Here is a 15,240-nt window from a genome sequence, read left to right on the forward strand (position 1 = left end):
AAATGTTATTTAAAAAATCCAACACAAATCATCTCATTTCATCAATCAACTAATATTTACTCAATTTATTCCCAGCAAGTCAACACCTAATTCTCCAGATGATCTTCTTTGATTGAACCAATCAGACCAATGAGGCTACTGGAGGGAAACATGACGAACTGATGTTACGTTACTGAGCACCATCTGTAAAAAATGACACCTAAGATAATTCTGTTTGTGTATAACAATAAATCAGGGTCTTTCATTGTGTATGCATGCCTGGCATTATTGTTGTTACTGTTCATTCATCCTGATTCAAGACAGTCCCGTAAGATGAGTTTTGAGCTTGCATCTCGCCAAGTATTACTGAAATGTACAAGAATCAGACAAAATAAACACTCATTGTTACCAAATAACCTGTTTATTTCATTGAGCTAATGAAGTCAATTATCTATCAACATAATGCCTTGGTACCCACGCCAAAATTTAATATGCCTCCACAAAATCCATGAGTGCACAATATTGTTAATACAGTGAGTATGGAAAATACAGTCACTCTTCCTTGAACTCCAGAGTACAAACAAGAATCAATAATGATGATGTCCGCTGTCTGATTATATCATAAATGACTACTTCTATTGCAATAGATGTAACATTCACAATGTTGTTAGCTTATGGCATGTTAAACTTTTTCAGTGATTGATCTCCCATATCAAAAAACTACCAGGTTGGCATACATGACCTTGTTCAAAGGCAGTAGCTCAGTGTTCATTTCTAGCAGTAGAGACTACAAAAAGAAAGCATTTGTTATATCTGAGCCTAATGGTAAACATAATCGTGTCTATAACTTCACTGTAAATATCTGACGTTGAGACAACGATGTAAGAAAAGTGTTCGGTAAAATTCCAATTTTGTCTGTCGGACATAAGGCAGAGTAGTGAAACAGTTCTGCTACATTAAAAACTACACATACAGAGAAATAAAAACATTTGAGAAAAACAATAAAAACTTGATGCAAAAAAAATTAACATTTGACAGCTTCAAGCTTGACAATGGAGCCCTCGATTGTTGCAGGTGTTGCAGCATTGTCAAGCAGTAGTGTGTCCATGTCGTTACCGCTCCTTGGGCGTTCTTTATTCCTCTGTTTCTCCACGTGTTTGCTTGTAACCTTACTCTTCGCGGCTATCGCTGTTGTTGAATTTCCAGCCAGAGTTTAATATCACTTCCCAAAGTTAAGTGTAAACAGTTCAGCCATTAAGACCACCTTAAATTATAAATCACTGAGGGGGGGAGAAAAGGAAAGTAAAACAAAATAAACAAAAAAAAAAAAGTAGAAAGGCTCCTCGAAGCTCCCATAAGTCCATCATTAGGACACAGAGGAGATTGGGTTGAGAGGAGAACCCATCTGTGTTAGCACCTTGTCCAGCCACTGCAGGGGCCCGTGAAGGTGCACCTCGATCCAGCAGGGGGTGCTGGTGACGTCCTGTCTGTGATACTCAGCTCCCCAGCCCTGTGAAGAGGCGCCACAAAATTAAGGGGATACTCTGACAGTATCTTTTTTTCTTTTTCAGTTACTCCAGTAACTGTTAATTGAGACTTTTATAACCTCAGCTTCAAAAATACTGAATCTTTTTCCAATAAATACAATTATAATGCCTGTGTAATGCAAATATAGTGAAATTTACACGATAATTCCATTCATTTTCTTTCTTCTTTTATTTTTTCCTCATTGTTTTTGTTAAAACAAAAATCAAATATGCAATAATTCCATATCCACATATGCTCACTACTTTATGATTTTTAACCAGCTTTGTCTCAAAAATATATCAGTGCTATGTGTGGAAGAACTGTAGTAAAGTTTCCTCTTTCTGACCAGTACCTGAATATCCCTGCTCTCCCTCCTGGCGAATCACCATCAAATGATGTCATTTATGTCTTTTGGCGGCGTTTCGTTGGCTCTTGGGGCTGTTTTTCAGACTATAGACTGCACTTCCGCATTTTCGTATTGCCCGCCAACCGCCGCCAAAAGCAGACTCAAAGAGTATAAAGCTGATCAAGAGACACACCCGCCGGACCAAAATCCTATCAAACTTTACAAATTGTTGGACAGTGCAGTGAGATAATCTCATTTATATTTGATCAGCACTGCCAATTTCTCATCTAAAATGTGTTCAGAAATGCATTTTAGTGCCCTGTTTTGCTATAACGGCGAGAAATTGTCAACAGGATGTGGGTGCCACAGTGAAAAGGGAGACCAAAACAACAGAGATCAAATGCTAAAATGAAGTAGCGCTGATCAAATATAAACACAGATTCTGTTCGTGACTTGTGTATTTCCTGCTTCAAATTACACATTAAATCAGCCACATAGCATTCTGGTATTGTAGGTTTTCTACCTCTTGAAAAGCGTTCTCTGTTTTCTCTTATCGTGTAGCACAAATTTTAGAAGTATTTGCATCTTCCTACTGCAGAGATGGACTAGTTAAATGTGAGGACCTTCTTTATATTGGTGAAACATTTCTTTAACATTCTTTAACATATATAACTGCGTGCTTTATGTCCTCTCCTGTCTTCTACTTAGAGGCCTTACCTTGACGAAGCTCATCCTAATGGTACACATCTTGGTAAGCTCATAGACGGCCTCAAAGCCGTGGTTGACCGACTGCGCCAGAAGCTGAGCAAACTCCTGGTTGTTGAAAATCTTAAGGCTGCATCCACTTGGGATCTTGCAGACGGTGGTGGGGTGGAAGCCGTGGTGGTAGTTACAGTTACGGCTCTGGACAAAAATGCTGGTGTCACTGAGGCACTCTGCGTACACCTCCCCTCCAACGTAGTACAGGTGCACTCCTGGTTAACAGAGACAGACGGCTGACAGTCAGGACACTCAAACCGCAGCTCCACAAGAACAAAACCACAACACCTCTTCCACCTGCCTCCTCTGCCGTGTCTGAATGTTAGTCGTACCTTTGCCGATGTGTCTGCGGGTGTTCTCGATGGTCGAGTTGCGGTTGACGTTGGACAGCAGTCCGAGGCAGAAGCGGTTCTTGTTGTTTGAAGGGTCGGTGAAGCCGTCCACCAGCACGCTGGTCGACGAGGCGTGGTAAGCCTCGCCTACTCGATTGTTGAGTTCATAGTAGACAATAGAGCACCAGTGGCTAGGCTCTTCGTACTCCACTGGTTGCACATCTGGGAAATTGCACAGATCAAATAAAAGCAGGTGAGTCATAAACTGATGACATCATCACACACAAAACTTCTAGAAGACGTTGATTAAGACATATTGCACAAAGCGATATGTTTGTAGTTACAGGAAAGACATTCAGACAGTGTGGGACTGTAAGCCGTCACATTGGATCGAACACTCATGCACACGTCTATCAGCTCCGCAATAACTCAAAGTCTTCACAGTCCAAACTGAACTGAATATAAAATCATACAGGATATTAAAACATCTAAAGCCTTTTGTTGAGAGCTTGGAGCAGGACTAATTAATCAACAAGGTTACACTGGTTAACGAGAGCAAAGTGCCTCATTAGCTGCACTCATCTGTTGTTACAGAAAGCATTTTATCAGACCATGAAATTATTTCATTAATTTTATTATTTATTAAGATAATTAAGTCACTAAAGGTGGAACTGATTGAAACACTCATTCTAAAGCTCCACTTTTTATTATTCAATGTATTTTCAATTTAATAGCATATGAGATGCTGTTCAGTTTAATAGCCTGCTGTGACCTGTTGCCCTTTTGGCCAAGTGTTCAGTTTTCATACGTAAGTGTTTGAAATATTCCTTATTTTTGTAATGTCAACCAAAGTTGTCAGTGGAAAAAAAAAGTTCCCTCAGCCCTTAGCAAGAGAAGTGTGTCTGTCTTTCACACTTGCACCACTGTCTGTTCGAAATCAATTAAAAAGGTAAAAAACATATATAAATCCTTAGGCATTTGGGGGTTTTTTTCTGTTTCAGTATACCAAACTTGATCTTGACTTCTAAATCAGGGTGAGGTATGAACTGAACTGTGAGTGATGTGTGCTGTTACACCCCCAATGTTAACTCATTTATTTCAATGAGACCACTGCAGCGGTGCAGCATGAATTCCATGACAGGACTGCAGCACAAAAAAAACCAAAGGCCTGTCGTCTGCTTTAAATTTGGAGCAATGCATTGTCATGGATAGTGCCCAGCATTCAGTGACATGAACAAATATGTCAAGACGGAGGGAAAATTGTTACATCGATTTTCCAAAGTATTGTGAAATTGTTACTGAAGTATACAGTGAACTGCTTTGCAGCATCTTGCACTTCCATCAGCCTCCAAACTGTTTGTCCTGGTTGATATTTCACGGTTGGGTACTCTGTTGCTGTATTGGTGTGTTGCCATTGTCCCTGTAAATGTGAGCACTCCTCACCTCCTCTGGCCATGTTCTGTGGCACCAGGCTGCTGCTTGTTTCCATGGACTGGCTCTCCTGGCCCAGCTGCTCGTCAGGGGGCATGTAGGCTGGGGGTGGGGTGTCAGCTGAGACATTAGGAGAGCAGTTAGTGAGGATGAGACCAGTTGTTGCTGCTGGCAAATACACACACACACACACACACACACACACAGACACACACACGCACCTCCCTAGACTCGGACAATCATCACAGGATCTGTGCCCCGGAAACGGTGTCAGATTTCACATATCCCTCACTTGCTAAGCCACATGCTAACCCATTCCCGACAGAGATGCAATATGAGCTTTCCCAGCCCGTATTGAGGCACACAGGAAAAAACAATGCAGTAAACCTCCACTTAAATGGCAGTGAGGAAATTTCAATGATTATGATGCTTCTGAGTGTACACAATAACCACCAGGGCTTTTCAGCACAATTAAAGCTCAAATCCTAGAATCCTAAATTGCCATTAAAAACTTTTTCTGCCTGACTGCCTGCAGCCACCGGATGTGTCAGCAGATCTGGAGCAGAATAGAGCACTCGTCACCACACACACACACACACACACACACACACACACACACACACACACACACACACACACACACACAGCAGCGACATCCACACACACTGAAACAAAAGTGCAGTCTGAACAGTCAAAAGGTATTTTTCTCATATATATTAAGACTATAGAACATGACAGAAAGGAATGTCTGAGTGAAGTGATGTTTCTTCATGTTCGATGTATCTGTTGTGTCTCCAGTCAGTAACAATGACACAGAGAGGCTGCCTGGTGCACTGAGTTAGTGCCTTGACAGCAGCCAGCAGCCCTGGCTCTGGTGGACACTGCTTAGCTGGCATTTCCTTTGTTCTCATTTAGGGCTGTAGCTTGATTTGGATGAATATAATAACTTGACCTGGTTAGAGTGCCATTAAAAACATTTCTCATTGCATAATGAATGTCATGTATTGGATAAAACTATAAAAATGGAATTATATTCTAGTCAATGCTTCAGTGTGCCAAGCCCAAAATGTCCAAAGGACATAGGATTTTTTTTAAATTTTTTTTTTAAATGTTCGTATTAAAATGTATTTACGTGGCTCTCTGGTTAGTCTATAAACACTTAAATTGGAAACAACCCTATAAAAACATTGTTTCTTACATTACTAATTTAAAAAACAAGAATCACCAGAGACTCATGTTTATTAACAGTAAGTGTCCTCTTGGCTACTTGACAGCAACAACCCAGAAAAACAATAGTTTGGCATCTTGCCCAGGGTCAGGTACATGAGTATATTTGGCGTACCTGGGAGCTGGAATGGACTGGAGGGCCCCGAGCTGGCAGGAGAGTTTGGATAAGTACCACTGCTGGCTGGAGACGGGGGATACGGAGAGTTAGGAGAGATGGGAAAAGAACCGCCTCCTCCTCCACTGCCGCCGCCACTGCTGCTGCCGCCCCCGCTGTGAGGCTGCTGGAAGGACTCTGGAAAGGTGGCGTTCAGGGGCATGTGCGGCTCGTTGTGGGTGAGGTTGCGGAATTGTACCAGCAAGCTGTGCTGTGGGTTGAACTCGCTGTGCCGCGGTACCAGGACAGGAGGGAGCACTGGGTGGTGGAACAAAGACGGCAGGAGAGGGACATTAGGTTGAAAATAAATGAAGCACATAGACACGGGAAGAAAATTATCTTCTAATCATTTAGAAATCTGACTGATCTTTCATTTTATGTAAGGAGCTAGTCTCTACCACACACGTCATTAACCAGAAAACCTGTGTGAAGTATAGATTTTATTGTGCTAAAATGCATTTCCTTGTTAATAATGTATCCTTTCCATTACTAGCAAGGGAACGCAGTCAGTGTTGCAAAGAGTAGTACTTGATGTGCATACTCTTGGACAAGTAGCTTTGGTTCCTACCAATGTGTAACATTAAAGCTGCAACTGTGTTATTTTTATTTTCTTGATTCATCATTTGACCTACAAAATGTTGAAAAAGACCCCTCATAATTTTCTAAATGTTATTCTCCTCACATCAAATTTTTGAAAGAATTTAATGAACAACCAATATCAGCTCTTTGTTTTGTTGAACAAAATCATACATATGTGATGCCAATTTATGTCCTAAAACAGTCACAAATAATACATAACACTGTCAAACACCAGCCAATTTCCATTCCTAACACACCACTTCAGACACTGGTAAAGATATAACCACGGAGGTTGGCCACATATAGTTTCATTTCAATTCTATCAAAAGGAGAGTGCGTTTCTTCCAGCCTTGATTATCAGCCCCTGAGTGACTTAAAGCATCAGGACTACAAGGCTGTCCCTCCAAACTACCCAGTTGCTTCAAATGATATGACATGCAGTCCCTCCTGACTGACATGTGATCCATATCTTTGAATTGGTCAATAGTGAGCTGGCAATCCCAAACTAGCCTAATGTCAGACGTTGTTCTGTCAGGGTCATCTGTGAGTGGATGTGACGTGGTGAGTGAGAGAGGGAGAGAGAAGAGGAGTAGTGATGAGAAAGTGCTGGGAGTTTAGTCTGAGTGGTTTATGCATTTAGTAAGCCACTCTCTGATGCCACACCCCATTTGGAGTGCCTGAGGCATATAATCTAATAAGACTCCAAAAGAGCGAGTGATATTGATTTTCTGTGAAATGGAGGGGGCGGGTGGATCAGGCCCCTGTGATGACAGCCTCCTGACCTCTGTGGATTTGTTTACCAGTGGCACAGTTTACTCAGAGCTCGAGCTAAGGGATGTACACAGCTCCACACGGCTCTAATCTCACTCAAATTTTACAAAAAAAATGAACAGATCTGGTCATGACTGAGCCTAACACCATTTTTTCAAAGTTGGAAAATTGCATATCTAGAGAGGATCATTTAAATCTAATTTGTTTTGACAGGACATACAGAATAGTTAGGCATATGTGTTCAACATTAACTTTCCAGTATAAAAAAAAAATTAAAAGAAGCCAACTCAACATTCTTCAACTACTGTTTACAGAGAGTGCAAGTACCTACCAGGACTCTCCACTCGTTTGTAGTGATATGGGTTGATGCAGACCTCCTTCTGTTTGGAGCCAAATGGGTACTCGCACACCTCCAAGGGCTTGAGCTCATGGTGGGACTGGAGGTCTGGCCAGCGCCACACTCTGCAGTAGATTACATGAGGCAGACCTTTCCTGTGGGAAACCTGTAGCCTGCCGTCCAGTGATCTTGGAATGGTAACACACTTGCTGGGCTGCCCCGGGCAGCTCAGAGCTTTCTCCAGGTCCTCCATGGCACCTTTCTTCTTCTTGAGCTTTTTTACAAGCGCATCCACTGCCTTTTCTGCCCATTTCTCCTCCTCGTCTCCCTGCTTCCAGCCGAGCAGGCGTTTGACTGCTGGGCTTGTGAAGGAGAAAAGACTGGACATGGAGGTCATGCTGGATGCTGCAGAGTAGATGAAAAGGAGGATTCCTCTGACGGCTGCTCACTCCAGGGAGACCAGAGGGGGTAGATGTCCCCGACTGATGATCTCCAACTAGCGCTAGTAGCCTAAAACGGTGTTGGGATGTGTGGTCAACAAGAGAAACCACTTGAGTGTGTGAATGTAAGTGTGTGTCTATAAAAGTATGAGAGGCCAACAGAGATGAGGGGTGGGGTAGGGGAGAGGAGAGGAGGCTTTTGCCTTGTCTGACCAAGGACAGGAAGCAGGGGAGGGAGGGGAGTCAGCAAGCAGGACGCAGCTGCTGCTGCTCAGGAAGGGCCCTGCAGCAAGCTGTCCGGCGTTGGGTCACCAGCACTGATGGAGGGAGGGGATGCAGGCTGCAGGAGCTGAGATCAGGACCTCTGTCCAACTGACACGTTGCAGCAGGTCTCACCGGTGTAAGATGACAGGTTGGAAAATAGGGAAGACACTGTCTCTCAATGACAACTCCCAGCTCCTCTTTGGACTGACTCCTCCAACCCGCGCACAGTCAGTGTTCTGCTCCACCGGCCCTCTGCAAAAAAACAGAAGAGGCCAGATACATGTAAAGCAAAACACTAACATATGTTAGAAAATATAGAGACACAAGCAAATGTTCCTGACATCTGTAAATGATAACACAATTAACATTTATTTTTAAAATCCAATGATGAATAAATTGTGAACCTCAGCATGTGGCAAACAGGATAATCAAAAAGCACGTTATATTCTGACACATCATTTCCTTAAAATGACTCAGTCTTGCTGAAACTTGGATGATGTAATTATCTGATAGGTGTTACATGTAGAGCTCAAAGGCAGTCATACATATGACAAGACAAACATGGGGAGAAGTATCCTTACAAACCCAAACCAATATGTAAAGCTGGAAAGTTGGTCTACCAGACAACATCTAAAATATAAATCAAAAATATGATAACCGTATGTCTATTGTTTGTTTTTTTTATTGTAAAAACACATAAATGAAATAAAAAGATGATTCTTTCTACGTTCAACACTGTGAAATGCCGCAGTCAAAATGTGGAATGGACATGTTTAAACATAGTTATTAAAGGAGTTATTAAAGGGAAGTAACTGATTGAAAAAATCTCAAGGTGTTTGGGATGATAAGGGTAAAGAAATGTTCATCAATTCATACAAAGCCATAATGGCCAGAATCCATATGTCAGCATATTCAGTGCATAGACTTGTTATTTGATTAAAGTGTGGGTTAAAGCAACATTTTCACTTGAGTTATTTTTTCATTTTCACTTTTAAAAAATGAGAATGCCACCAGAGGTGCAAGCACTCCATTTAAAATCAAGGTCTTGTCCTATTAATTAATAACTACAACTTTTTGTAAATGCTTCTTTGTAGAGATACAACCTATTGCCAGGTTTGTCTGCCAACAAACTGGAAAATAAAATTATTAATGTCACTTTAAATGAAATGTAAACCCAAATAAATAAATTCAGCTCTTTTATTTACTATACTTTCATAGTATTGATGTATTATGAATAATGGATAAAAGGATCCATCAACAATATCTGTATTGCACAATCATGAGTCACGAAAAAATAAAAGATTAAAAAAACAACTCTGAATCACCACCTCAAAATTATTTCATTGCTTCAGGATGTCTCCAGTGATTACCCCCAACAAACTACTATTTCCACCGACTAATGCAGATATATTGAGTGTTTCAAACCACCATCCTGATGCACAACTACACTGATGAAATGCTGTGATATCTGACACTTGTGCTCATATCTTGCAGCCCCAGCTATCGGACAGTCAAACACATGTAGCCTGCAGCAGCAGCAGCTGTTTGGGGGCTTGTGAAACTGGCCTTAGTCAAAAAGGATGTGACCACAAAGAGCTGCTTCCTCCCTCATCCCATCTCTGCCCCAATCCCTCCCTTCCAGCACACAGCTGTCCAACAGCACTGCACCCACTTCCACTACTCATTGTTCTACATGCACATGAAAGCGGAGGGAAACCTCCTAAAGTAGAACATGTAGGCAGTTTTTTTTGACACTCACCAGACTGTGTCCAAGCAGCTGTTTCCACATGATCAGTCAGAGATCTGGATGCAGCTCGACTGCATCAGCAGTGATTCACCAGTTCATTGCCAAGGCTGAGCAATGCAAAGCAACAGATTTCAACGTAAGGACAAGCCCAGTCTTCCTGAGACGAGCAGAAGCCATTGTTTGATGAGAATGCCGTAGACGTAAGTTGCCTGGATAGACAACTGTGAAAGCTATTTGCACCTGAATGGCTAACCCTTCAGATAAAGCTGATCATCTCTAAAAGCTGATAACAGTTCACACCGATAGCTTTTTGTGTTTTCACCATCAAAGAGATCAAAAGGCCAGCAAATCAAATCAGTCTTTACCAAATGCACTTTCACAAAGCCTCATTTTGAAACGGTATGAGGGGGATATCCCTGATTTATTGATCATTGCCTGAATTAATTGCAACCACGATTAAAGATTGTTACAAAAATCTTCAGTGGTTCCTCCTCAGAATTCCTCAGCATGTGGGTGATTTTACAACAAAGAGTATGACCTACATAGTTTGTACTTATAAAAATGCAGTCTCTCCATAATTCTCCAATATGACATTGTTCAATCACAGCCTTGCTCTTTACACATGGCTACTATCCAAGAGAGAGACAACGGATTTTTCTAGTGTTCATATATTTTAACCAGCACAGGGTACAGGTTACTTTTAACTAAAGATTACATACAAGGAGACTGCTTTTGGAAACTTAAAAACACTGACGCTCTTTCCAAAGGCTATAATAACTCCTTATAAACTTGTTAAAAAAGGGGGCAAACTAGAAGTGGTAAACAACTAAAATCATCTGTGTTCTTCGCTGTTATATTGGCCCACATAGGTAGTTGTTTTTCCCAGTTTGGTCTCTGACTGAAAATACCAAGCGAGGCCGTCATTCGCGCTTTAGCAAACGCTACAGAACACATAACAATGGGAAAAAAAGAAAAGAAAACACCTTGCTTTACAGTGTGAGATCTTCCTAAATGCTTGACAGTGTGAAGTACAGGGAACAGACAATATGGAAGAGTGATCCTATGAGTATTGAGCACCCCCCACCCAGGGAAACAGAAAAGAGATTCACAAAGCTCTAGCGTTACACAAAACCCCAAACAGTAGTAAATGTAGCTTTTAGTGCTGCTATAATTTAACTGTACTACGCAAAATCATAACATAATGCACTATGTCAGTGGCATTAGCCAAAACTGGTATGTAGCAAGCTAATGTAAGTAACCTCGAGAATTAGCTACCTAGCTTAGCTAACGTTAACAGAACGTAACTAGTTTAGTTAAAACTTACATTCAGACACCTAGTAACGACTATCACTATCTAGTGTAAGAGTGTAGCCTTTCGCGACCTTGTTTTCTTCTTAAAATGTCTCTTCGCGAGCTGTACTGTCTACCTCTTAGCGGTTAGCCAAAGTTACTTCACTCTTCCTCCTCTTCCTCCATTCCAGAAACTTTTTGAACTTCTCACAACTGAGCTAAGCTATGCTAGCTGTTAGCCCAGCCCTCCGAGGGAAAGTGGCGAGCCTCTGCCCAGCGTACCCTGCTGATGTAGCGCACCGGAGTTCACTTCTAATCTGTAAATTAAACTAGTCAACACTCGCTTTGTCACATACCTTTTAACAACGCACACAACCCATGGCAATGTGTTTTTTTGTTAGGGTGTAGTTCCTACTCTCTCAGAGATTTTCTCTCGTTTTCCACGGTTTCTTCCCTCCGTCTCCCCGTGCCATGTCCTCCAGATCCTGGACACAAGTAGACTGGGGAGGCGGAGTGCATATCCCTCCGCTTTACTGGCGAAATAGTGCTCGCTTTGGCGTTACAGCTGAGGACAATTCGTCTACTCATTGCCTAATATATAACACCGTAACGTAAGCTGTAACAATTCTTTTATGTCATTTTTCTCTAAAAAGCAGCGCATTCAATGGTTAACATTTTGGAGAATTCAATTTTCATGCGCGAAGATAGGGAATGTTGCGAGTGAAGTAACTTTTTCCACCATTGACAGTTATAGCTGAATTATCACCGTCGCAAACGTCAAACATAACATCGTCAGCTGAACCTTAAAATAAACACCAATAATTTTCTTTTTAAACACGCTTAAGATGTCTGAGTGTGTGAAGTTGGGATTCTTACGGTGGTCGTGCTGCGGCTCTGGAACGTCTCACAAGTTGCTGGCTCCACTCAGTCTGGAGCTCTGCGGTTTGTTGTGTATTGTTGTCCTTTGTAGTCACTTGTTCCGAGATTCAACACTCCCCGCGTTATTAATCCATTAAACTTTAATTAAACAAACTGATAATTACTACTCTTCATCCATTTCCGTAGACGAACCGCTACTCTCTGGCAGGATAACGTTGGGAGTGCGGATTCTTCATTCAGTCTTTGGATTCCTAATGAAGTGTAGTGTCCATGTTCAACCACTAGTGGGCAACATACACCCAGTTTTGGCCTGTTAATGGCATATTTACAACATCTGAATTTACTGTTAATAAGACTTTATTCTCTTGTGTGTCTAAGTGTCTTTTCTTTTTCTTATAAGAGGAGAGGGTGTCTATGTGTGACTTTGTGGGGGTTTTGTGTGTGTTTTTAAACACTTCCTGAAGCAACAAATAGTTTTTCTTGAGCCTACCCTAGTGATTGGGGAAAATCCGTGAACATATCTCCACCATAAATAGGCTAGTTTTATTATTTTTTTAAAGGACCTTTTGTTGTTTGAAAGTTAAAAGTTGAAGATGAAATCCTGGAGTTAAAAAAATAAACTAAAAAAAAAAAACTTTTAAAAGCCTTTGTCTTGCATGCTGGTTTGTTTGTGCAAACAGTTTATTTTAGGGCTAATTTTCAATGGGACATGTAGAATAAAGTCATTTTGAGGAAATATCACTATTTTAAATTTAGATTTAGTTATGTTTGGGTTTTTTTTGTTTGTTTTTTTATGGAAGTGTTTGTCCAACACAACATTTTCAAGGACCAGCAGAAGTTTGAAAATGTAACAATAATTTCTATTTTTCTGGCTATGATAGGTGGTGCAATTTTGGTGATTTTTCAAGACAGTTTTCCAATCCAAGGTATGTTTCTTTAAAAAATCAGTGGTAAAAGATATACAAAATACCAACATTTGAATTTGTGTGCCTTTTACCTAAGCCAAAATAAAAAACATAAGTCCCTGGCCAGTGCTTAAAAAAATATTTAACATGCCTCCCTCTTTTTTGCACCACTCTCCTATCCCATAAACAACAAACAGTCACTTAGTTGACAGTAAAAATCCAACATTTTGGTTGATTTTAAAGTTTATTTAACTGCAAAAATCACAACTAATATTTGTGAATTGCCTAAAATGCCCCTAAAATCTGATTATATACAGTATGTACCCCTGTGTACTGCAAACCCCAATATTTTCTACTTGCCTATTCATGCAATTTACACATTTTTCAAGACTTGGAACTTACTGAGTTTTATTCTTACAATTTCAGTCTTCCCAAACCTGTATGAGAGCCTTGTCTACTGAAATTTTCATCATACAGATATATTATGAATGCTATATTTAAAAGAGGGGAATTATGGCTTGTTCTAGGGTAACAAAAACACAATGATTGTTATTTTAAGGGGATTATACATGAAAGAAAACATACTTATATTATATTCAATTTGTATCAGTGATGCCCCATAAATCCTATACATTGGACCTTAAAAACTGAACGGGCTCTCTAATTTTACACAAAAAAAAAAGAAAGAAAAAAAAGGTGGCTGCCCAAACTACAGTAGGTGTACAGTTTACTGCATGTCAGGCTGAGCTTTGATGGAACATGTTTTTCTGAGCAACTCTGACCTTTACTACAGTAAGTCAGTGTGGATGACACAGTCTGAGGTCATATCAATACTAACAGGAAACACTACACAAGATAACACAGGTACATGTTTCTTCTGAGGTTGGATTCACTGCAACCAAACAAAACCCCAAAGTGCTACACGCTACAATAAGCAGTATGCTGTCATAAATAATCATCCGAATATTGTCTTAATACCAGTAGTAATAAAATCAGCAGAATTAATCAGACTCTATTTAAAACAAAACAAAACACATAACATAAGAGTTAACCCCAAGTCGAGTGTTGCCGCAATGCAGCTTGCAGTTTATATTGATTTAATTAAATATTCACAATGAACAATAAATAGTGACAGTGAGCTGATTCTAGAAATTGAGCCTCTACAATATGTACTCATGTCTCCTCATGCAAAGTTTGTCATACAAAAACCCAAACCCTAATCACACATTTTATTTATTTATGAACAAAAATCAGTTGCTACATGTATTTCCACTGCCTGACCTCTTGTAATAAATATGCCGTGACAATGCAAATATGGAAAGATAACTTTTATTTACAGAGAAGTCCAAGCTGCCAAAATAAAATAAAATAAAATAAAATATCACCCTTGTGAAGCATTTCAATTGGTGCAAATCCATATTCATATTTATCCAATCCATATTTATAGACTGTACATGTTATAAAAGTGAACATTCTAGTCTAGTTTTGTGACAAACTCCTTTCTAGTGACCACCTTCAAGGAACAGACAAAAAAGTTTCACCTACTTTTTGGTCAACAACCACCAAATATGTTTCTACAATGGAATTAAAGGGAAAGTTCACCACTAAATCAAAAACAGATATTTTTCCTCTTAGTTGCAATGTTATTTATCAATCTAGATTTTTCTGGTGTGAGTTGCAGAGTGTTGGAGATATTGCCGGTAGAGATGTCAGCCTTCTCTCCAATATAATGGAACTAGATGGCACTCAGGCGCTCGTGGTGACCCAAGCGTCAAAAAATAAAATTGAAAAACTCACCAGATATCATGACCCGGTTACTCAATATAATCCACAGACCTTGTGAACTGTTTCATGGAGGAACCATTTCCTTTCTACTGAACCTCACTCATCCGCCATCCGTGTCATCGCACAGAAGGAACCGTGCATCTACTCATGGTCAAGCGGCATGTGTGAGATGTAAACATTAGTCAGCACGTTAACATGCACAGCTGAAGTTGAAATAACAACTTTGTTATGACTTATATGATGCATTTGTATAATCATATAAAATATAACTCATTCATGTTTGTAGCCAAGCCATAATCGGAGTGGTATTTACTCACTGCACATCACTGAGTAACCTGGTTTGATTGACTGGTGATATTAAAAACAAACAAACAGGTAAATAATCAGCGATGCAGCAGGGTTGATTTGCACAGTGTCAGAGGGTGACAGGAGACACATTTGAAATAAGAAATATCGAGATGTAATTTCAGTATTTTTATTTTCTTTAA

General features: G+C 40.3%; 1 protein-coding gene across 2 annotated transcripts; it reads right to left on the reverse strand.

The window, feature by feature from the left end:
- Nucleotides 1-381: 381 nt before the first annotated feature.
- smad5 (SMAD family member 5) lies at nt 382-12,294 on the reverse strand. Of its 2 annotated transcripts, none has more exons than XM_042493043.1 (7): nt 12,060-12,294; nt 7,437-8,398; nt 5,717-6,013; nt 4,387-4,494; nt 2,944-3,165; nt 2,570-2,826; nt 382-1,489 (listed from the first exon to the last, which is right to left on the reverse strand). In XM_042493043.1, the coding sequence occupies exons 2-7, from the start codon at nt 7,837-7,839 to the stop codon at nt 1,346-1,348; spliced, it is 1,431 nt and encodes a 476-aa protein (XP_042348977.1). In that variant the 5' UTR covers nt 7,840-8,398; nt 12,060-12,294; the 3' UTR covers nt 382-1,345. The 2 variants fall into 2 exon arrangements, with proteins under 2 accessions (XP_042348977.1, XP_042348976.1); XM_042493042.1 differs by lacking the exon at nt 12,060-12,294 and adding an exon at nt 11,540-11,668.
- Nucleotides 12,295-15,240: the final 2,946 nt, after the last annotated feature.

This window comes from Plectropomus leopardus, chromosome 9 (assembly GCF_008729295.1).
Source record: "Plectropomus leopardus isolate mb chromosome 9, YSFRI_Pleo_2.0, whole genome shotgun sequence".
Classification (NCBI taxonomy): domain Eukaryota; kingdom Metazoa; phylum Chordata; class Actinopteri; order Perciformes; family Serranidae; genus Plectropomus; species Plectropomus leopardus.

Bases quoted from the DNA above. Each gene is read 5' to 3' on its own strand.
- smad5 (XM_042493043.1), bottom strand. From the start codon at position 7,839: ATGACCTCCATGTCCAGTCTTTTCTCCTTCACAAGCCCAGCAGTCAAA. The intron at 4,495-5,716 runs GTACGCCAAATA...CTAATGTCTCAG, and splicing joins CAGTCCATTCCAGCTCCCAG to CTGACACCCCACCCCCAGCC. The intron at 3,166-4,386 runs GTGAGGAGTGCT...GCAATTTCCCAG, and splicing joins ACAGAACATGGCCAGAGGAG to ATGTGCAACCAGTGGAGTAC.